We start from the raw sequence: 23,429 nt of genomic DNA, 5'->3' as shown, positions 1-23,429 counted from the left end.
GGAAGGAAAGTCTCAACTCCCATCAGAGAATTCACACAGGTAGAAACCACTTCAGTGGCAAGAGTGCAGGGGAGGAAGCAAATCAGTGCTCGGAATGTGGGTTTTTCTGGGATCCCACTTGTTACGGTAAAATCTGGGTGCGGGGCTACTCTGCCACCCAGCTCGTCAGACTAGGTCCGCGGGTCCCTGCGGAAGAAAATGAGCTCAGCCGGAGACAGGAGCAAGCTGCAGGAGATCCGAGTTTATTGTGAACAGGTTCAAGGTGAGATTGAACCCCGAGAAAGGGGTGACATGAGCTTTTGAAACTTCCCTCCGTGTCCCAGAATACAGTGCAAAATACATCATAATTGCATCATGAATACATTAGAGAGAGGTTGGGTTACACAGGATTAACATACGGAGGAGGGAGGGGGGAATATGCAGAGCTGGAGATATGCGCAGATAAGCACATCCTGAGTACCTGATGAGAAGACAATGGTCCATGTATGCATGGTCTGCCACCTGGCATTGCCCGGAGGAAGGGCTTGGCAGAGTGATTTGACAGGATTAGGGTCTTGACACCTTGCTTGAGGGATTATGGAGGACAGGGGAGGTGTCATGGAGTCCTAGAGAAATTGAGCAAATTGGCACGTTGATTTTCTATGAATTTTATAGATTTTAGTCCCTTTTGACATTGAGAATTGGAAATAAATGGATATATTGTAGCGAAGAAGGAGGTGAAGAAGACATGCCCCTCCTTCCGTATCACACTTGACAAAGAGGGGGAGAGGGACCACCAAGCGAGAGGAGGGGGAACTGGGTGCGCTCGGCTTGCCAAGGGTTAAAGGAACTGAGTTGCATTCCTGGAGAGGGAAGGAGAGATGGAGGGGGGAGAGCCAGGTCCTCCAGAGCCAGAGCCCCTCCCTCGCTGGCTGCCCGGTCCTTCCTGCAAGGCTTTTGTCTCCTCTGCAAGAGCAGCCTGGGGGGCTCCTTCAGCAAGAGGGGGGGCAGCTGTCTCTCTGCCCCTCCTGGGCTCGGGTGAGTCTCTTCTCTCTTCTTGCAAAGGGTGCAATGGGGAGAAGGGGGGACCCAGGGATGAAGGGGGAGGATGCGGGGGGGGGCTGCTGAGCTCCTGCCTGGAGAGACCCCCACATCACATCCAAGGTTCCTGCCCCCCTCCTCTTCGCGAAGACCGAGTTGGGGGCGAGGTCACAGGCTTGCAACTCGAGTCTTCCTTTGGATCCATGCGCTGCTTTCCTCTGTGGGGACAATCAGGCCGAGGTTGTAGCCGGACGGAAATAATTTTACGTAAAATATAAGCAAAAAATATAAAGGAAAACCTGATCTATAAAATAAGTGAATAAAGTCTGTGGGAAGATGGAGGGCAGAGAAGAGAAAGCGCTTCTTGGTGCGGGGCAGAGTCCAGCCTGCGGAACTCCCTGCCACTTGAGGCCAGGCTGGGAGCAGGGCGGGGAGGAGGAGGAGGAGGAGGGGCTCTGCTTGGCTTCTTGTCTCCCCAGAGATGCTGCTGAATCCCAGTTGCTGGAAGGAGCGCAGGGGGAGAGAGGGGCTCTTGCGCCCCATCCTGCTGGGGGGCTTCCCATTCAGGCCCCAGTGGGAACGGGAGGGGGGAGTCCGGAGGGGCCCAAGGGCCTGATCCTGCAGCGCTCCTTAGTTGTCCTGGAAGTAAAGCTTTCCCCAACACAACCCATGAATCAGACCTGGGTGTTATCCGGACTCCAGGGTGACACTCGTGTGCCCGTTCAGACATGCAACCACTTCGATGTCCAGAGGAGACTGAACAGAAAGCCCTGCTGTGATGGACAGCTGAGCCCGGGCCGAGTCTGGAGCTGCAGTCCCTCAGAAACGCCACCAGGCGGCTGGAACTTCTCTCTCTGATTGGCTCCCGAGACTGCCAGCCAGAGGCGGGGGCGGAGCCAGCCCTTTTGGCGGGAAGATGAGAGGCGCCTTTTCTGAGGGAGTTTTGAGGCTGGAGCTGAGATGGGAGGAAGGGAGGAGGAGGAGAGGCTGAGTCTGAGGAGAATCTCGGGGGCCAGAAGGAGGAGAGAGGAAGAAGGGCTGAGTCCGGGGGGGGGGGAAGAAGAGGGCCGAGGGATCCCCTGGGTCTGGCGCCCAAAATGAAACGCCTCAGGAGGGGCATTGCTGAGAGGGAGGGAGGCTGAGGGAAAGGAACCTGGTCTGGGTCAAAAGGATTGAGCTGCCACACCTGCCATAACTAAGGAGCAAGAGAGAAGTAACAGAAACCAAGTTGAGCATTTTCCCACCTCGTCTAGAAACAGGAACATCTGTTTACCTGAAGTGTAACAGCTCATTTTAGCAACTGAAGTTTAAGGAAAGGTGTGCATATCCTGCTGTGTTTAAGCCTGTGACATTCCTATATTTACTTTAATAACCTAACTTCTACCTGAAACAATGCAACTCCCAACCCAATTTTGTTTCACAAACCTCTTTTTTGTAAATAAAACTTGTTTGTTCCGCTTCTGCCTAAGACTAAGTCTTCCCACACACAAGATAGCTTGTGGTAAATTGTAGGAATTTCTGTAATTGGTGTACCCTGTGGTGGGTCCACTATATTTAATTGAGGTTACTTGGGGGGTGAGTCCACCACATTTCGATTGGGGGCTGGCGGTGGGGTCTGCTACACCTGCTGAGAGGTACAGGAGGTCTCACCACCCAAGGCTGGAAAGGTCCCTGTGGAAAGAGGAAAGGACTCCCTCAGAAAGAGGCGGACTCTCCTGCCTTGGAGGCTTTTAAACAGAACTTGGATGGCCACCTGTCAAGAGTGCTTGAGTTGTGATTTCTGCATTGCAGGGGGTTGGGCTAGATGATCCTTGGGGTCCCATCCAACTCCACAATACTCTGTTTCTACTGAAAGGAAACAAACCTGTGGTGTGGGGAGGGGTGAAATAGGCCGCCCCCCAAGTGCTGAGAGTGCTTGGGAGACCCTCTCCCACCAGCCCCTTCTGCCCAAAATAGCATTTTTAACAAACTACATGTCCCAGGATTCTTTGGAGGAGGCCATGGCTCTTTAAAGTGGACTGATCCTGCTTTGAAGATGCTCTCTTCACTTTCTTGAGGTTCCATATGTATGTTGAAGCTTAATTTTCCACCCCCAGACTTGAGGCTTTACGTTACTGTTGTTCTGGTTGTTAGTCTTATTGATCTTACTGCTGCTACCCCAATCAGATTCGCCTGGCGCCTTCATTGCAAATCTTTAGGCAACAGAGGAAACCTTTTCCACCAGACATTTGGCTGATCAATATTATATGGTGGTTTAAATGTGTCAGTGGGAAGGGTGGTGGTTATTGGTTTTCTTTGCTTTTGTTTGGCCTTTATTATGTATTTTGCATTTTCATTCTGTATTTTTATGTTGTGAACTGCCCTATGGCCTTCAGATGAAGGGCGGTAAACAAAAACAAAAAATAAGATGATGATGATAATAATAATAATAATAATAATAATACATTGATTACCCAGGGCGGGTTACAACCGTTTTAAAATTCATTCTTAAAAAGAGTTAGAACAAATGACAGTCACAGGAATAGGGTGGGTCCTGAAAACAAGTTTTGAATGGTGCCTCTGTGGGGAGGGAATTCCCCAACCAAGGAACTGCCCCCAGGATGCCCCCTCTTGAGCCATTTCTCACCCAAAACATGGAGGGTGGTGAAACTAGCAAGAGAGCTCCCTCCACCAACATTAACCTGAGAACCCAGGAGGGCCTGTAGGGAAGGAAGCGGTTCTTCAGATATTTGGAAGCCTAAGTAAACTCCTCATGTGAACATCTTGATTTGGGCCCAGATAGGAACTGACCAACAAGGCAGCTATTTTGAAATAGGAATTAAAAGTGTTCTCAAGAGTTGTTGTGGGGATTTGCTGGGGAGGGGTAGACCCATGGATGCCACCTGGATCTCCTTGGAGAAAAAAGCGGGATAGAAATGCCATTTATAAATTTAATTCTCCTGACGGTGTTTAAATTTTACAACAGAATAATGTATTTGCTTTGTAGGATCTGCCACCGTCTCTCGTTTGGATGGACAGAACTTGACAGAGGACCAAGCAATTCCTTCTGATCTTTTGGAGACTTTCTGAGAGCACAGATGGATGAGCAAGACTCAGCTGGTCCTGGAGCAGAAAGAGGCCATGGCATTGACACTGGGAGCAGTGGGGGATTCTGGGAAAGCTCCATGCAGAAGATCCTGGGAGAGGAGGACACCCTTCGCTCAGAGGTGCAGAGCCAGCAGTTCAGGCAGTTCTGCTCCCAGGAGGCCGAAGGACCCCGAGAAGTTTGCAGCCAACTCTACCGCTTTGACCATCAATGGCTGAAGCCAGAAAGGCACACGAAAGCTGAGATGCTGGACCTGGTGATCTTGGAGCAGTTCCTGGCTGTCCTTCCAGCGGAGATGGAGAGCTGGGTGAGGGAATGTGGAGCAGAGACCAGTTCCCAGGCAGTGGCCCTGGCCGAAGGTTTCCTCCTGAGTCAGGCAGAGGAGAGGAAGCAGGTGGAGAAGAAGCAGGTGAGAGAGACTTTCCTCTGGATGCTTCCAAAGGGCTCCAAACAGGAGGGAGAAGATCCTTTTTTTGGAAAGCATCCAAGGAATAAGATCGGATACTCCTAAAGTTTTTGCCTCTGCAAAACTCTCTGAAATCTTTGTTTCTCTTTCAGGGAAAGGATCTGTTTGCAGAAATGGGTCCTGATTCATCTGAGGCAGAGAGGATTCCATTGGTCCCCAGGAAGTGGCTGCTGGGTAAGGAAGGAGTTTTGATTCTGTTTGCTACATTCTGTGGATTTTGAATCTACCCTGTGGATTCTTTCCAACTTTTAGTGGAAGGCACTTGGGGCCCAGAGAAGGGGAGATGTATTTTTACACAACTAGAATATGAAATAGGTTGGGACACTGAAGTGGACTCAGCTGGCGAGACATTCAGAGAACCCTAAAATTGTAGAGTTGGCAGAGCCCAAGGGACATCTAGTCCAACCATTTGCAATGCCATCGTTCTCAACTAAAGTATCCACAACCAATTAAAACTCTCTGTGGAAAACCTCTGAGAAAGGAGAGTCCACTACCTTCCAAGCGATAAATGAGTTTTTTCTCGGTTTTTTCACATTCTGTGGATTTTGAAACTAATCTGCGGGTTCTTTTCATCTTTTCCAGAAAGATATCTGAAGCCAAGACACCAGAGGAGGGGAGATGTATTCTTGCACTACTAAAATATGAATTGGATAGAAACGCTAAAATGCACTCAGCAGGGAAGACTTTTCTAAGGCCCACCTGTAGTTAGAGATGCACTGTTTCACCTCTGAGAGAAACACCATGCACTCCTGGCTTCCCACTTACCTTTGTCTCTTGCAGGTGACAGAAGGATGCCAGCAAGACCTTCTCATCCTTCTTTCCATGGTGGCAAAGTGCAAGTAGCGGCTGTGGAACCAGATCAGGTAGGGAGAAAGAGCCTTGTGGGCAAAGAGGCTGAGAGGTGGGGCAGCCAGGGTGCCTCTGGACCCAAACGAATCTCTCTCCTCTTTGCTTCTGTCACAACTGCCCTTAAAAAGTCCAAAAATGCCATTTGAGAAGGTTTATCTGCTGAAACTGTTACCGGAAAAATCCGAGGGCTCCCTTGGACAAAAAGTAAAGACACCAACCAGAGTAAATTGGAGCAAATCAGCAGCCTGTAGGCTTGGCCTTTATTGAACTCTTGCAACAGGGTGCTCCCCTCACTTGCAGGAGAGAGGAAAGACACAGAAAAATGGTGTGCAAGGCCTTATAAAAACTTTTGAAATTCCCACCCTGTAGATCAAGACCACCCCCAGAAACATCATGCATACATCACAGAAAGGAGAGGTTGAGGGAGGAGTTGTGGTGGTAACCTGAGTGTCCTGTCACCTGGCTGGTTCCCCCTTTCCCCCTCCCCATGAGTACTTTCCAGGTGACAGAGGGGAGTTTGCAGTTTCCTGCCCCCAGAGGGAAGATCTGATCATTGTCCTTTGTTCCAGTCCATGCTGAATCCACTCCCATATGCAAGTTCTTTGTGATCTTGATTGTCTTCTGTCTAGGACCATCAGGGTTGGCATAGCAACTGGGCAGGGCTCCTGTGGATGTGCTGGAATGTTCAAGGGATTATGGTGGCCTGTATCAAACCTTCCCCATTTTGTAGTCCTTCCTTCATGGAGTAAAATAAAAGTGGAACAGTGCAAATCCGATGTATGGTTGCTTTTCTATGAATTTATAACAGAAGCATAGCGTATGTAGTGTGTGAGTGTGTGTGAAGTTTGTACAAACTGAATGATGGGGGGGGGTTTCCTGCGACAAAACTAATGAATGGCCACCTCACTTTAACTTTCCTTCTGAATGTTTCTAATTTATCAGTTGTTGCAGTTTAATTTGTTTATTTTTTGTGAAATACTAAAATACACTTCTCACCAATTTACAAACTGTAAAGAACAGGAACCAGGATTAACCCTTACCAGCCCCATCTCTTGGAAAATAGGGCTTTCCCCACCCTCTCCTCCTTGTGCCCCTATGTACCCCTTGAAGTTGGCCTTAGGGCATTGGGAGGGCCCCCCCCCACCAATGCACACAATAAAATACACAAGAAAACAATTCTATTAAGATATTGAAAGGAGCATCTATTCTTAAAATATGTGGGAAAACAATCCCATGAAAACAACAGAGCAATTAACAGGCAGGAAACAAAAGCGCAAAGTAGATGATCTTTTTTTTTTTTTTTTAAAGATATTTATTGAGAATTTTAAGGTTACAAAGAAAAAAAAAGAAGGAAAAAATAAGAAGAAAAGAGAAAGAGAAAGAAAAGAGTAGATAAAAGTAACAATTAAACAATACAAATCAATCAAAAAGAAAAAACAAAACACACAATGCAACACAATCAAAAAACAAAAATATACAACAAATTTAAAAACAAATCCAATATTCCCAAATCCTTAACTTTCATTAACTTATTTCATCGACCTCCTCACACCTCCCTTTTTTGTATTCTAGTTGTTAATTATCTCAGCAAATCCTTTCCGTCTTTCACAATATTCTGTCATTAAATTACCTTAATCTATTTTAAACCTTATCTTACCATAAAAAACCTTAAAACTTAAAACTTAAATCTTATTTATACCGAATTCTTTTAACCATAACATATTCTTACATAATTCTTTTTAACATTTCTGCTAAAGCCAATTAATTTCATTCCAACATTTTTCTGATACTCGTTAATTTTGCGATACTTTTCTAAATAAATTTTTAAAACTTTCTTCCAATCTTCATCCATCGTCTCTTCTCCTGGTCTTGGGTTTTGTCAGTCCTTTCTATCCCATCCATCTAGTCCATCAACCTGGTGACCTTATATCCGAGGCTCTTAAGTCTTTTCCATGTCCCTTCCGCAGGTCTTCTTCATGTTTATACCTGTACTTTACTTTGTCTTCTTCTCCTTTCACTCTGGGTGACTCCAACTTGACAATATTTTTGTCCCTTCTCGACAAGTCAGCCCCTTTTCCATAGTCAACACTGAAATCCATGTGGTATTTAAAGGCATGTTTCAAGGCCCCTTCAAAATTAGGGGCCCCCACAACTCCGAGCTCCCCCCAGCCTAAAGCCAGACTTGAAAAATCAAAACATCTCTGCATAGGGGGGTCCATCCAGCCCCCCATCTCCAAACCAAGCAGAACTCTCTCTCTCCAAATCTGACTTTTTCCAGGCTCATTCATCAAATCCAACGACTCATGTTCCTGCTGGGCCACAACTCCCTCCATCTCTGCCACCCGAGGTCCAGCAACAGCCTCCTCCCTCATCTCATCTGTCAAAGCACATTCCTGGATTAATTCCTGAGTGGGTTCTATATAGGTACCCACTGCCTGTCCAAAATTTCCTATCGCAACTGTCATCAAATCCATTTTCTCATGTAACTGTTCCAATAAAGCACTTGTCTTGCAAAAGGCAAGCACCAGCGCTTCTGAGCACATTCTTGTTCAAGGTTGAAGTCTGGTCCCACGATCTTAATCTATTACAGCTGCAAAACTCCCCAGTTCGGCTTTAATAACAGTTTCCCGAGCTCCCTCTAGGGGAAACAATTTCTATTTGTATCCATCTTTTTTTCCTTTTTTCTTTAAAGGCAGATTTAGCAACAAAGTTTTCCTTTTTCAGATATTTTGTCAAAGTTTTGTTCCTTTTAAAAGCGAAAGGGAACAATGGAATCAATATGTTTCTGTTCTTTTAAATAACTGTCAAAGACGTTTGTCCATAGTCAATGAACTTCTCCAAAACGTCTGTCTCGACACCCCGCTCCAGGTTCAAGATGGTGGAAAATTACCTTTCTTTACTCTCTCTTCTGCAGGTTTAAACAGTCTAAAAAAGGTTCCCCCCTCTTCTCCTGCTTCCAAGGGGGGTTTAGTAACTTTAAATGATGAAAATTTAGTCCTTTACAAACGACTTTCTGAACTCTAGCTTGCCGTGTCTTTGCTTCAATCTATCTACAAAAGCGGAAGGCGGACTTCCCGCTTTCGGTGCCTAATTAAAAAAAATTTCACAGTCCAATTTTCCGTTCTACTCACGGGCAGTTGTTTGAAATCCAATTGTCCACAGGAAAAAGTCAGCGCTCTCCGGCAACAGCAATGCGGCTTCACTCCGTGAAAGAAGCAGTCGATTCAAAGCACCGCGCCACTCACCGCACGTCGCTCCGGATCCCCAAAACCGGGTTTCCCCGCGAGTGGAGGGGGCGCAAAGGTGCCAGCCGAATCCCACGTCCACAGGCTTCTCCCGCCTGTGGTTTTTGATGGGTCTCCGCCTCGCCGTGGCGGTTCAGACCCTGTTTTCCACGGAGCGGATTCCTCCCGATCGGAGGAAATCCGCCATTGCCAGAGGCACCAACCCGGGTGAAGTAGATGATCTTTATGCTGTCTAAGTGGAGGAACTTTTCCTTTTCCTTTTAGGGTTCATTGTGCTTTGAAGATGTAGTTGTTCATTTCACGGAAGAGGAGTGGGCGTTGCTGGATCCTGACCAGAGAACTCTGCATAAGGAAGTCATGGGGGAGAATCGTGGGATCCTAGACTCTCTTGGTAAGGCTCCCTGTTGGATCATAATTTCTGTTTTGAAATTCTCTATGTGATGAACCTCCAATATTTTGATGTTCAAGAGCGCTACCTACCACATCTGGGATTCTAACACCCCTACAGCACACCTTGAATGGAAGGCTATCAAGTGTTTTGTCTGTGAATACTCTTCCTCCAATTCTGCCTTTTTAAGCATGCGTCAGGCTGGTCTGAACTGGCCAGGCCCTTTAAATGTAGCCTTCAGCGTGGTTAGGGAAACTGAAGTAGCTTCTGTCAGGTATTTTTATTTCATAGAATCATAGAATTGTAAGTTTGCTTCTGTCCGTTTTTGGTTGACTAAACAGATGACAGACATTGGAGATGGAGTGGATTCTATGATTGGGCCAAACAAAGTTTGCCCCCCAAAACAGCCAGACTTTTCAAATCTCAGCTTCCCATAAATATGTCTGTGAATCTAACTCTCTTCCTGTATCACCGCTGTGTCCAACCAGTCCATGGCAAACCACCTACAGTGCAGCAATCCCAATTAAACCATCCATGACAGGTGGTCATCCTACCTCTGATTGAAAACTACCCATGAAGGAGAGTCTACCACTTCCCGCTGGAGACATTCTACAGTTGAAAAGCTCTTACTGTCAGAAAGTTCTTCCTAATGTTTAGTTGGAGTCTCCTTTCTTGAATTCATTGGCTTGGATTCTACTCTCTGGAGCAGGAAAAAACAAGCTTGCTTCATCTTTCATATGACAACCCTTTAGATATTTGAAGATGGCTGTCATATCTTCTTTCAGTTTTCTCTTTTCCAGGCTAACATACCTAATCCCCTCAACTGTTCCTCACAAGGCTTGGTTTCCAGACTGATCACACACATTCCAGCTTGTCAACATCCTTCTTAAATTGTGGTGCCAAGAACTGGTGTGGTCTGACCAAGGCAGAATAGAGTGGGTCCATTCCTTCCCTTGATCTGGACACTTGATGCAGCCTAGAATAGCATTAGCATTTTTTGCTACTGCATCACACTTATGCCACGTGGTAAGCTTGTGGTCTGCTAAGAGCCCTAGCACCTTTTCACATGTACCACTTGCAAGCCAGGTGTTCCCTATCTTGTTTCTGCAGATGTTATTCCTGCCTAACCAAAGGCACAAATATAAGTTGGCAGACAAAAAAGGCACTGAACCCTGTAGTAAGGCCTCACTTCTAACTCTCTTTGGTTCTCCCTCTACCACAAGTGTTGATTAGCATTGTTCTGTAATTTGGGATTCTACCTCTTCCTGAGGATCTAATCTGTTTCTATCTTTGTTGCAGGTGGTGATAATTTGGAGATTAAGAACAAAGGGGACAACGCCAAAATCAAGAAAGTGGAAATGCCACATACATATTTGGAGGTGGCTGAGAGCTCTCATTCCACTTCCCATAAAAGAACCCCAGTGGGGAAGAAACCATATCAGTGCTTGGAATGTGCAAAGAGTTTCAGTCAGAAGGCCAAGCTCACTTCCCATCAAAGAATTCACACAGGGGAGAAACCCTATCAGTGCTTGGAATGTGGACAGAGGTTCAGCCGGAAGGATAGTCTCACTTCCCATCGAAGAATTCATACAGGGGAAGAACCGTATCAGTGCTTGGAATGTGGAAAGAGCTTCAGTCAGAGAGCCCATCTCACCGCCCATCAAAGAATTCATACAGGGGAGAAACCATATCAGTGTCTGGAATGTGGAAAGAGCTTCACCTGGAAGGTAAATCTCACAGCCCATCAAATAATTCATACAGGGGAGAAACCATATCAGTGCTCAGAATGTGGAAAAAGCTTCAGTGGGAGGACCAATTTTGTTGCTCATCAAAGAATCCATACAGGAGAGAAACCATATCAGTGCTTGGAATGTGGAAAGAGCTTCATCTGGAAGAAAAATTTCACTTACCATCAGAGAATTCATACAGGAGAGAAACCATATCAGTGCTCTGAATGTGGAAAGAGCTTCAGTGTGGGGGCCAATCTCATAGCCCATCAAAGAATTCATACTGGAGAGAAACCATATCAGTGCTTAGAATGTGGAAAGAGGTTCAGTGCAAGGACTAATCTCATGGCCCATCAAAGAATTCATACGGGAGAGAACCCATATCAGTGCTTGGAATGTGGAAAGAAGTTCAGTCGGAAGGAAAGTCTCACTTCCCATCAAATAATTCATACAGGGAAGAAACCGTATGAATGCTCTGAATGTGGAAAGAGCTTCACTCAGAAGAAAAGTTTCACTTCCCATCAAAGAATTCATACAGTGGAGAAAGTAAATCAGTGCTTGGAATGTGGAAAGAGCTTCACTGAGAAGCAAAGTCTCACCTTACACCTAAGAATTCATATTGGTGAGAAACCATATCAATGCTTGGAATGTGGAAAGAGGTTCACTCAGAAGGGAAGTCTCACTTTACATCAAAGAATTCATACAGGGGAGAAACCATATCAGTGCTTGGAATGTGGAAAGAGTTTCACTCAGAAGGGAGGTCTCACTTCCCATCAAAGAATTCATACAGGGGAGAAACCATATCAGTGCTTGGAATGTGGAGAGGGCTTCACTTACAAGGAAACTCTTACTTCCCATCAAAGAATTCACACAGGGAAGAAACCATATCAGTGTTTGGAATGTAGAAAGAGCTTCAGTCAAATCTCCTCTCTCAATTCCCATCAAAGAATTCATACGGGGAAGAAACCATATCAGTGCTTTGAATGTGGAAAGAACTTCAATACGAGGGGCCACCTCAGTTCCCATCAAAGAATTCACACAGGGGAGAAACCGTATCAATGCTTAGAATGTGGAAAGAGCTTTACTTGGAAGAGTAATCTCACTTCCCATCAAAGAATTCATACAGGAGAGAAACCGTATCAGTGCTTGGACTGTGGAAAGAGCTTTACCCACAAGGAAAGTCTCACCTCCCATCAAAGAATTCATACAGGGAAGAAACCATACCAGTGCATCGAATGTGGAAAGAGCTTCACTCAGCAGGAAAGTCTCACCTCCCATCAAATAATTCATACAGGGTAGAAACCATATCAGTGCTTTGAAAGCGGAAAGAAATTACCTGGAAGAAAAGTTTCACTTCCTATCAAAGAATTCATACGGAAAGTTTTGATGGAGAAAACATTCAAATTGAATGAAAAGTTAAATACTTGGGTATTACTATGACAAAGAGATTCATCAAAGTTTTTATGTCAAGGGAAAAAACCATGAGTCAAAATGAAAATATTGCAAGATGAGAATGAAAGGGGAGGATTGGGTTTAGCTGATATGAAATTGGCCTTTGCAGCCCGTTGTTTAGTGTGGATGAAGAAGAGAGTGACATTGAGAAATAAAGAGACTTCTGGAATTAGAAGGTCATGGTTTAAAAGCATGGATATTTGTGGTATGATAAGGTCAAAGTTAATGTAGATTTCAAAAACTATTTATTGAGACATACCATATTGAGAATTTGCAATAGATATAAACCTAAGTTATACTTGAAGATACCTTTATGGATTTCAGTGCAAGAAGCATTCATAGAAAAGAGGCAATAGGCAAAGAGAAATGGTTAACTTATCAGGAGTTGAAAAACTCCACTCTAATGAGTCAAGGAGACTATAAAATTAAAAGGGAACAACAAACAAGGGAAGTTTATAGATTCTAGTGGTTTTCTTATTACAACTAACAAAGATTTAAGTTGGATAAAAAGACTTTGGGTACAGAAAAAAGACAGGTTTTGAAATATAGTTGTGTACAGACAAATATGTTATTGTGAAAATATTTGTTGTCGTTTAGTCGTTTAGTCGTGTTCGCCTCTTCGTGACCCCCTGGACCAGAGCACGCCAGGCACTCCTGTCTTCCACTAGCTCCCGGAGTTTGGTCAAACTCATGCTGGCAGCTTCGAGAACACTGTCCCACCATTTCGTCCTCCATCGTCCCCTTCTCCTTGTGCCCTCCATCTTTCCCAACATCAGGGTCTTTTCCAGGGAGTCTTCTTTTCTCATGAGGTGGCCAAAGTCTTGGAGTCTCAGCTTCAGGATCTGTCCTTCCAGTGAGCACTCAGGGCTGATTTCCTTAAGAATGGATAGGTTTGATCTTCTTGCAGTCCATGGGACTCTCAAGAGTCTCCTCCAGCACCATAAGCTTTTATTGAAATTTGAAATGCAAGAAGAACAAATTAAAGAATATATTTGAAATAAATCAAAAAATGTCCAGTAGCACCTTAGAGGCCAACTAAGTTTGTTCTGGGTATAAGCTTTCGTGTGCATGCACACTTCTTCAGATACACTGAAACAGAAGTCACCAGACCCTTATATATAGTGGGAGGGTGGGGTAGGGTTTTCCTCAGAAGGGTAGTGGGAGATGGGTGATTGACTCAATGGGTATGGTAAACCTGTTGACGACTGCAATTAGTCCTACAGCAGAAGTGGCTGAATTACCACTTATTACTAAACTGAAGGGACGTGGGTGGCGCTGTGGGTTAAACCACAGAGCCTAGGACTTGCTGATCAGATGGTCAGCGGTTCGAATCCCCGCGACGGGGTGACCTCCCGTTGCTCGGTCCCTGTTCCTGCCAACCTAGCAGTTCGAAACCATGTCAAAGTGCAAGTAGATAAATAGGTACTGCTCTGGCGGGAAGGTAAATGGTGTTTCCCGTGCGCTGCTCTGGTTCGCCATTGTAATGGGTTTAGGGGTTGCTCGTGCGTAAGTTGCCGCCACTCCTGGCTAGGTTACCTGGTTTAACCCTTTCTGACTGAACAGCCTCCAGCATCGTGACTGTCTCAGTCACTGGCAGAATCCGTCAGTGGGCGTTTCTTAAACCTTTTCCAGCATAAAAGTTGTTTGACGCCAAGTCTCCTCCTACTCTCCCTGCGCGGAAGTCTTCTGCGCAGGGAGGGTGTGGGCAGCGGAGTACCCGTACTCTCCCCGCTGGTCTCCAGCGAAGAGTCTTGGAGCCTCCTCCCCGATTCCCCTACCTGCCCTTCTCCACTGGTGTTACGCTGATTTCCTTCCCCAGCAGATGGGTTGCCTCTCTCCCTACTGGGACCCTCTCCTGCATCCCTTTGGAGCCTTCCCTCTGCCTCTAGCTCCGATGGCAGTTCCCTGACAGCCATGCTGGCCACATGACCTGGAAGCTGTATGCCAGCTCCCTGGGCCAGTAAAGCAAGATGAGCGCTGCAACCCCAGAGTTGTCTGCGACTGGACCTAATGGACAGGGGTCCCTTTATCCTTTACCTTTTACTAAACTGAAAACTATGGAGAGACCTGGTCTGAATAGAGATATTGGATTCTTGTCTCATTACACATGCTAAAGCTGTTTTTGGCCATCTGCATACTATCCCATGCTTTTTCCTGTAGGACTAATTGCAGTTTACCATACCCATTGAGTCAATCACCCATCTCCCAATACCTTTTTGAGAAATACCCTACCCCACCCTCCCACTATATATATAAGAGTCTGGTGACTTCTGTTTCAGTGTATCTGAAGAAGTGTGCATGCACACGAAAGCTTATACCCAGAACAAGCTTAGTTGGTCTCTAAGGTGCTACTGGACAATTGTTTTATTTATTTCGACTGCGTCAGACCAACACGGCTACCTACCTGAATCTTAAAGAATACATGATTACATTTGTGGGGAAAATTGGGTATATACAGAGGGAACAGTGGGAACATATGTGGACCAAAGAATTACAATATACCTTGTGTTATGATTTAAAAGAGAATATGTACAAAATGATGTATCCTTGGCACTTAACTCCTTTGAGGTTATATAAAATGTATAAAAATGTTCCAAATACTTGTTGCAGGTGTAAAGAACATGAAGGGACATTTCATCATGCTTGGTGGACATGTATAAAAAGCTTTAAAATGATTCAGAGAATTTTGAAGATATTTTCAACTGAAATCAGAATTGTTCCTGTTGGAAGTTAGGGATATACAATTAGGAAAAGACTATGGAACTTTATTTCACTATACGATTACAGCTGTGAGACTTTTATATGTAAAAAGATGGGAAGACTCATTACCTACAATGGAGGAATGGTTGTTAAAATTACTGGATTTAGCTGAGATGTCGAAGTTGACATGTTTAATCAGAGAAAAGTCATTGTCAACATTTACTAAATATTGGAAACTGCAGACTTCTTGCATGAAAAAGAAAATGAACTCGTGATATTTTGGTTTGAGGAGTCACCCTTCTTGTAACTTGAAGCCATGTTTGGGTCCTAGCCTCCAGAGCAGAAGAAAACAAGTTTACATGGGACAACCCTTGAGATATCTGAAGGTGGCTCTCCTATCTCCTCTCAGTCCCCTCTTTCCCAGGCTAAACATCCCCAGCTCCTTCAAGCGTTCCTCACCAGGCTTGGTTTCCAGCCCCTTGATCATCTTGGTCACCCTCCTCTGGATACATTCCAGCTTGTCAATATTCTTCTTAAATTGTGGAGCCCAGAACTGGAGACAGTACTTCAGGTGTGGTCCGACAAAGGCAAAATAGAAAGAACTTACTTCCTTTAATCTGGAAATTCTATTTCTGTTGATGCAGCCTAGGATAGCATCACACCGTTGACTCATATTAAGCTTGTGGTCTACCAAGATCCTTTCCCCATGTACTACTGACAAGCCAGGTGCTCTTCATCTAATATTTGTGCATCTTTTATTTGGTTATTCACGCCTTATGAATGTCAGGAAACCCCTGACATGCCTTTCATTCGTCCTTTTTGAAATTCATCTTGTAAGTTTTGACCCAGTTCTCCAATCTGTTAAGGTCAACTTGAATCCTGATTCTGTTTTCTGCGGCATTAGCTGTCCTCCCACTTTGGTATCATCTGCACATTGGATGAGCATCAATTTCTTCACGCAAGTCATTTATAAAGACATTGAACAACAACAAGCCCATGAGATCTCACCCAGTAGCTTCTTCAGGTTTTTTTAATTGGCTGCCTTAAAGTCCAGAGTGCATGTCTGACTACACTCAACTTTCCCTTGCCTCTATATTGTGAAACCCAGAAGGACACGATCACTTCCTCCCAAGTTTCCTGGCACTTCCACTTTATCAATCAGTTGGTGTGGACCAGGTCCAAGATAGATGGTCTCCTTGTTGCTTCTTCCCCCTTCTGAGAAATGGCCAGCGAGCAACTGGGGAATTTTTGGACTGTACATTCTTAGCAGAGTTGGGAGTCCCAACAGATATGGTGGTAGTCAAAGTCACCCATGACTCTCTCCTGTTTGAATCTCTGGTAGTCTGCTCTAGGAAGGCATTACCCAAGTCTTCAGTCTGGCTTGGAGATCCCTGTGTTGAACCAAAGTGAAATGTCCCGGAAGGGCCTGCAAGCACCATCTTGGTAGTCAAGATAACCCTAAAAATATTTGTTAATTGTGAGAATGAGCTCATTTGTTTGTTTTCTTGCTTGTATATATGCTAATTGGCTTGCTTTGATGCTGTCTTTATTCGTAGGCCTTGGGGTGCTGGGCTCTCAGCCCGGAGAGGGGAAATCATTTGGACAGCTGCCACCTGTGGCCTCACCAGCCAGGTGTGACAGGAGGTTCTGGGCAGACTGACCTATGCTGCTTAGTGCTTAAAGTGTGCATAAACACTTGATTGAGAGCAGACAAGTTATGGCGACCTCTCGCTGATGTGGTGTCCGTTTTGCGTCTGTAATGGCAGCGAGATCTAGCAGGCTGATTTACTGTAAGCTTACCCTTTCTTACAATAAAGCACTAGAACTGAACACTCTGGTGTTTCTGACATCCTCCTTTAGCATACTGCACCAAACCACTCCCATGAACCCACCTTTGGGCCAGTGGATAAGAATACACCCACAGTAAGGCCACTGTTGTTTCCCTCTCCTAGTTTCTACCCAGATACTGTCAGTCTGCCTTCCATGCTCCATGTCACAGATCTCTTCACAAGCATACACATCCTTTACGTATAATGCCCCTACTCCTCCCTCCCCATTTGGTCTATTCCTTTTGAACAGGTTATGCCCCCCCCCCAGGTGATACATCCCAGTCATGAGTCTCATCCCGCCAGGTTTCAGAAGGAAGGGGTTGTGGTCCGTGGCCTTTATAAGACTTGGCAATTTCTCTGTCACTTTGTGATTTTTTGCTCCTGGAAGACCTCCCAGGACATCCTGTTACCTCTGCACCCTGTGGCCTCTGTCCCCCTCGTAGGGAGTCACCTATCACCACCACATGTCTCTTCCTCCTCTGGGGAGTGGCAGGAATCATTCTGTATGCTGTCTTTTTCACAGCCCCCTGGGTGTGTTCCGAGGTTGGCAGCTGCTGTCCTAGCTTCTCTGGCCCAGAATCAGTGTCTGAGGTGAAAGCATGGAATCGATTTTGCAGCTTCAGTGACGGAGCATGGCTCCTGACAGTTCTACTTCTGTGTGTCAGATTTCTCCAGGGGTTCGTCCATTTGCAATAGGCGATCTTACTCCTCCCTAGAGGCAGCCCACCTGTGGTGCTGTTCCAGCACAGTCCACTTGCCAGGTAGCTATCTTGCCAGGTAGCTCGAAATGTGGATAGGAAGGCCTCAAGTTCCTGTGCCTCCTCTTCCATTGAGGCACCCAGCTTGCACTTGGCTGCAGATATAGTTTTGAACATTCTTCTCCCTCAAACTCCTCTGGTCATAAGCTCCTGGTCACAAGCTCCCAGAGGCTGCAGTCAGCCAAGTAGGACTGCTGCTGGCTACCAACTCCTCTGGCAGCTCACTTCCTCCTTCAGCCTGGCTTCCTCTTGGCAGTAGCTCCTCTTCCTCGGATCATGTGCTGTAGCACAACACACAGCCACACCCGCAAACAGAGAAACAATAATAGAATTGTGGAATTGTACTCCACAGAGGAAGCCTGCCTACAGCGACTCCTCAACCTTCTTGCCCAAACCTGCAGGGAGTTTGGCTTGAAGAAGACCAACATCTCTGATCAGGACATCGCCATCAGCATTGGTGACCACACACTGGTTCCACCATAACCAGCAGTGCTGAGCTGGACAAGCGCATTGGCAAGGCAGCCACAGCTACGACTCACCTCTCCAAAAAGGTACGGGAGAACGTGATGCTAAAGTCCAACACCAAGAGGAAGGTCTACGAGGCTTGCATGCTGAGCATTTATGGAAGTGAGTTGTGGGCAACTTATACCTGCAGGAGTGACGTCTCAACACACCTCAATATGTGCTGCGTCAGGAGGATTTGGGTCTTACATGGCAGGACAGAGTCTCAATGGTGTGCTTTCCCAAGCCCACATTCCCAGCAAGTTCACCACTGGGACTGCGGGGAGGAGTGCAGATTGAAGAAACGCCCTGGTGCACCTGCAGTGGCACAACTGTACGCCTTCTTCTGCCCCGGCTGCAACAAAACATGTCTCTCCTGCATCGGTCTCTGCAGCCACAGCAGGCGCTGCGACTCTCCAAGGGTTTGACTTCACCCCCCAAATGCGCCCTCTCCCATTCTCTCCCTAGACAGAATTGTAGAATTGGAAGGGGTTCCCAAGGGTCATCTAGCCCAGCCCCCTCAATGCAGGAACCTGCAGCCTCCAAGCAGCTCAGGCAGGCAACCTGCCTCCCTCCCTCCAAAAGAGCTGCTTCTATTTTTATTTCATTATAGAAAGCTTTTGCTTGCTCGAAAGGGTCCTCCCATTCTTGGCTGCGCCCAGAACCCCCCCCCCTCTTGCAATGGGACGCGCCAAGCCCAGCCCAAGGAGGCCTGCGCCTGCGCCGAGCGCCGGCCCCGCCCCCGGCCTCTTCCACTGCTCCGCTCAGCGGGAGGGGGGGACGTCAGCAAACCCCTCCTCCTCTGGCGCGATTGGTGGCGCCCGGCAGCTGACCCGCCAAGGGCGTGGGGGGGGGGCGCGCTCAGTCTGCTGCGTCGGCTCGGCCAGGCAGCAGCTCGAAGAAGGGGTTCCTCGCTCGTTCTCCGTCCCTCCGCCGGGCTTTTCACGGGAGCCATGGTCTCCCTCCTCTGCTGCGGGCCGAAGATGGCCGCCTGCGGGATCGTGCTCAGCGCCTGGGGAGTCATCATGCTGGTGAGGAGCGAAGCGTGTGTGTGCGAACGCCCAGATGCGTGTCGGGGCGGGGGGGGGCCTGACAGCCCTTGGTCGTCTTCTCCCTCCCCCCATTAACCCATCCGAGTTTGGCCCCCGCCCCTTGATCCGGGGCTGCTGCACCCGGAGCGGCTGATTCAGACGTGCAGCAGGAGCAGCAACCGGAACTGCAAGGACCCTTTTTTGCGGGGAGGGTGCAGTGAAGGGAAGATGGATTTTGGGGGCATGGGGGGCAAATCTTTGGAAGCAAGGGCAGAATGGGGGGGGAGTGATGGGGAGAGGTGCCCCCTCCCACGAATTTAGTAATTGAACTGATTTGCTGGCGCCTTGGCCTCTGACAGTCCTTCCCCTCCACTTCCTCCTCCAGCTTCCCCATGAGAGGCTTGGAAAGGGTGACTGTGGCTCAGGCGGGTGTCAGTCACTGGGCGAGGGGGGCCACCAGGGCGAATCCTCCCCCCCCCCAACACGCACACAGCCCGGGGAAAAACCAGGCCTGTCTAAATAGAGGCATGTTGGGTAAACAGCAGAGGAGGAGGTGGGGTTACGGAGCATGTGCAGAGAGCAGCAGGTAACTGGCCAGAGGGCAGGAATACCTTCAGGGGGGACACCTGAGTGGCTTTTTAGGGGTGGGACTCCTATCTCTCCTTCTGGGAGATCAGGGTTTCCTTCATGTGCAGTTGGAAGAACTGGGCGATCTTTTTTGGGGGGTGGCAGGTGGCAAAGGAGACCCGAGCAAGCAGCTGGCATGTAGTTTGGGGTCTGTTTTTGGAGGGGCTTGCCACCCCACTGCAGAGGGTGCTGGGTTCCTCAGGCTTAGATTGTGCCTGCTGCAAAAGGAGATCTGGGCTGGTTTCTCCTCTCAATTCTGTGGCTTGCTCTTTGTCCCCCTTTGGGGGACGGTGGGTCTGGGGCGCTCCCTCGTCCTGAATGGGGCAACTGTGCCCCTGAAAGACCAGGTGCGCAGCCTGGGAGTCGTTTTGGACTCACAGCTGTCCATGGAGGCGCAGGTCCATTCTGTGTCCAGGGCAGCTGTTTATCAGCTCCACCTGGTACGCAGGATGAGACCCTCCCTGCCTGCCTGTGTACTGTCTGGCCAGAGTGGTGCATGCTCTAGCTATCTCCCGCTTGGACTACTGCAATGTGCTCTACCTGGGGCTACCTTTGAAGGTGACCCGGAAACTACAACTAAGCCAGAATATGGCAGCTGGACTGGTGACTGGGAGCGGCTGCCAAGACCACATAACCCCGGTCTTGAAAGACCTGCATTGGCTCCCAGTTCATTTCCAAGCACAATTCGAAGTGTTGGTGTTGACCTTGAAAGCCCCAAATGGCCTCGGTCCAGTAGACCTGAAGGAGTGTCTCCACCCCCATCCTTCAGCCTGGATGCTGAGGTCCAGCTCCAAGGGCCTTCTGGCGGTTCCCTCCCTGCGAGAAGCGAGGTTACAGCAAACCAGGCAGAGGGCCTTCTTGGTGGTGGCGCCCGCCCTGTGGAACGCCCTCCCATCAGATGTCAAGGAAATAAAGAACTACCTGACTTCTAGGAGACATCTGAAGGCAGCCCTGTTTAGGGAAGTTTTTAATGTTTGATGTTTTATCGTGTTTTTAATATTCTGTTGGGAGCTGCCCAGAGTGGCTGGGGGAACCCAGCCAGATGAGTGGGGCATAAATGAATGAATGTATGTAATAAGAATTACTAGTACTACAACTACTGTAGGGGGGTGGCCACTGTGGCTTCCCCCTGCCCTCCACTCTCCGGAGAGACTACCCCTGTTTCTCCTCTGCTCCTTTAGGTGCTGCTGGGCATCTTCTTCAACGTCCACTCAGCGGTCCTCATCGAGGACGTCCCCACCAACGAAGATGACTTCACGTGAGTAGGGCAGGGTGGGGTCCTTCTTTTCGTGTGGGGTGGTGGGCAGCAGCGGCAGCAGCCTTGCGGCTGGCAAGGGGGGAGGATCAGCCAGGAAGGAGGGAAGGAGAACTTGTTCCCATCTCCCACCCACCTACCCACACCTGGTGGGTGCCAAACATACACAACCCCCCGCCACTGCCTTGGGTTAGCTGCTGCTCCAGGAGGGAAAGGGGGTTGTGAAGTGGGATTCTGGAGGAACTGTGGGGCAGGGCTGGGTGTGTGTGTCCTGTGAGAGCTGGGAACCTGACCACCCTCTTCCTCTCTCTCTGCCCCCCAGAGGTGGTCCAGACAAGATTTACGCCCTGTATGAGCAAGTCAGCTACAACTGCTTCATCGCGGCCGGCCTCTACGTCCTCCTGGGGGGCTTCTCCTTCTGCCAAGTGCGCCTCAACAAACGGAAGGAGTACATGGTCCGCTAATGGCGCCCCCCACGCCCAGCCCCCAGGCTCCAGCCTCCTGCCGGTGGGGACGGCCCAACCTCTCCTTCTGCCTCTGATATTTATTCCCTCTTTGGACATTGGGGCCCTGCTTTGGGGTTCCTCAGCCCTCGTTCTCCACGCAACGGATCCTCTGGTCGCCCCAAGTCCAGGGTCTGGCGGCTGGAGAAGGGGGCTGGTGGGTGGGGAGAGAGGGGGGAACATTTCCTTTTAAATCATATATATATCCGTGTGTGTTTGTGCGGGTAAAGTGCAGTTTCCCAACTTGGTCTGGAGCACCTAGTTTACGAAAGGGACATATCCAGGGCTGCTCTTGGCTACTGCACCTTCTCTTTCCCCCCTGCCCCCCCCAGTGCATCACCTGGCCCAGTTCTGCCTGCTAACGCCCTCCCTGCGATGGCCTCTTCTTGCCATCAAAGACCAGCAAGGGCTGGTTTTGGCTGGCAGGACCTCTGTGCCAGGGTTGTTGTGTAAATAGCACAAGGCGCCCCCCCCCCGCAGTATGTGTACAGTGAAAACAGCCCCCACCTCTTCTTTTCCAAGTCTCTGTTGTCTCTTTAACCGGGGAGGTTAGCACAGTGCTTGAAGGGTCAGCCCATTCCAGTCCCAGTCCTTTTTGTGTCTCGATCCTAGAACTTGGGTGTTTCTTCCCCAGTGTTTGTTGTGCAGACATTGACTCTCTTCTTGTTGTAGGAGCAAGGCGTGGCCAGGCAACTTGCCCTAGTCTCTGCCCCTGTTGCCAACAGCCCCCCCCCCCAGCTGGCGCATGGGGCTGCAAGCTCAGTTGCCCCATCACACTTGACTTGCAGACTTGGCCTGGAGGTGGCTGCTCAGAGCTGCGGATTTGAGAGTGGAATGCTTGTATGCTATACGACGGGGTGTCCCCTGAGCAACTCCCTCGATCAGGATGTGGTGTTGGGAGGGAGGGGCTCTGAGTTGGGGGTGCAGTGGGGGGGGGTCTGGTTGTGCACCCAGGGGACTAACGTGTTGAAAGCTGTCCTCCTCTCTCTCCATTTGGTCACCTGTGCAATAAACAGCATTTGATCTGTGTGCGCTGCTTTGTTTTTCTGTTCCTCTTCCTCGGTTCCCCCCCTCGCCCCGCCCCATTCTCTGTGCTTGGCTTTCAGGGAGAGAGGGAAGCCTGTGATGCTATAAAAACACCAGAAGGTCCTGGCTGCTGGATCAGGCCAGTGGGGACCTATGGACCTCACAGTGGCCAAATAGCCCAAAGGTCTTAGGAATGAAGACAGACTGCCTCTGGACCTGGAGGTTCCATAAGGACACCAGAAGATCCTGGCTCCCGGATGAGGCTGAGGGGGGCCCATCTGGTCCAGCATCTTGTCCCCACAGTGGACCCCCAGGTGCCCCAGAGGCAATAAGCCCACAGGGGGGCATCTGAGTGCAGCAGCAACTCACCCCACACATTCCCTGGGAACTTCTACTCAGAGGCATTCACTGCCCAGATAGTGGAGGCAGAACATGGCTATTGTGGCCCCACTGAGTCATGGGGGGGGAGAGCTTGTGCTCACCACACACCTCAAAGTCCCCATTCTCCATTGTTGCTGCCCAGCTGTAAATGCTGCCGGCATCCTTCTGTCCTGGGAGGTGATGGAGGCGTGTGCCCCTGGGGGGGTGCAGTGAAGGAAGCCGCTCTTTCCCCCTCCTATCACAATATGGAATCGCTCCAGCAGTAGAGCATCAGACTCATTTGTATATAGACATAATTTTGTATTGAAAGTTTTCAATGTACGATACAATAAAAACCAATCTAATATAAAAAAAATAGAGGGGGAAAAGAAAAAAGAGAGAAAGTAGGAAGAAAGAGGAAACTGCAGCAGAGAAGACGCCTTCATTGCAAGACCCTCGGGGCTGGAGGTTCGGCGGAGCCTGGGCGCCCCCCTCCCTGCCTGAAGGCATCTCTCGGGGCAGGGAGTTCCGCAGGCGGCGGAGCAAGAGCGTGGCAAGCGCTTTCCTTAAGGTTCCCTTGCTTTCTGGGGGCGGGTGTCACGTGCTT

The 23,429-nt window shown here is 48.4% G+C and overlaps 2 protein-coding genes across 5 annotated transcripts in view; both read left to right on the top strand.

Moving 5' to 3' along the window:
- The window catches only part of LOC308460982 (uncharacterized protein), a 32,056-nt gene extending 18,708 nt beyond the window's left edge, over window positions 1–13,348 (top strand). Inside the window, exons 1-6 of one of the 4 annotated variants that reach the window (XM_080977526.1) lie at window positions 862–1,017; window positions 4,007–4,514; window positions 4,664–4,745; window positions 5,352–5,434; window positions 8,930–9,056; window positions 10,353–13,348. In XM_080977526.1, coding sequence (XP_080833652.1) covers window positions 4,098–4,514; window positions 4,664–4,745; window positions 5,352–5,434; window positions 8,930–9,056; window positions 10,353–12,079 — 2,436 coding nt within the window. In that variant the 5' untranslated portion in view covers window positions 862–1,017; window positions 4,007–4,097 and the 3' untranslated portion in view covers window positions 12,080–13,348. Of the gene's footprint in view, window positions 1–861; window positions 1,018–2,085; window positions 2,338–4,006; window positions 4,515–4,663; window positions 4,746–5,351; window positions 5,435–8,929; window positions 9,057–10,352 lie in introns of those variants that run through there. The other 3 variants (XM_080977528.1, XM_080977525.1, XM_080977527.1) reach the window with 3 other exon arrangements.
- Window positions 13,349–18,877: 5,529 nt separating this feature from the next.
- RNASEK (ribonuclease K) lies at window positions 18,878–22,465 on the top strand. The gene is made up of 3 exons (XM_080977518.1): window positions 18,878–19,051; window positions 20,860–20,936; window positions 21,256–22,465. Exons 1-3 carry the CDS (start codon window positions 18,974–18,976, stop codon window positions 21,395–21,397), a joined length of 297 nt encoding a protein of 98 aa, XP_080833644.1. The 5' UTR covers window positions 18,878–18,973; the 3' UTR covers window positions 21,398–22,465.
- The last annotated feature ends 964 nt before the right edge of the window (window positions 22,466–23,429 follow it).

This window comes from Podarcis pityusensis (genome assembly GCF_964106645.2).
Source record: "Podarcis pityusensis genome assembly, chromosome: 13".
Lineage (NCBI taxonomy): Eukaryota > Metazoa > Chordata > Lepidosauria > Squamata > Lacertidae > Podarcis > Podarcis pityusensis.
The sequence above is the reverse complement of the archived record's forward strand: the minus strand, read 5'-3'. Positions and strand labels throughout refer to the sequence as shown.

Coding starts and splice junctions, on each gene's coding strand:
- RNASEK (XM_080977518.1), top strand. CDS start 18,974: ATGGTCTCCCTCCTCTGCTGCGGGCCGAAGATGGCCGCCTGCGGGATC. Junction 19,052..20,859: donor CCTGGGGAGTCATCATGCTG/GTGAGGAGCGAA, acceptor CTGCTCCTTTAG/GTGCTGCTGGGCATCTTCTT. Junction 20,937..21,255: donor ACCAACGAAGATGACTTCAC/GTGAGTAGGGCA, acceptor TCTGCCCCCCAG/AGGTGGTCCAGACAAGATTT.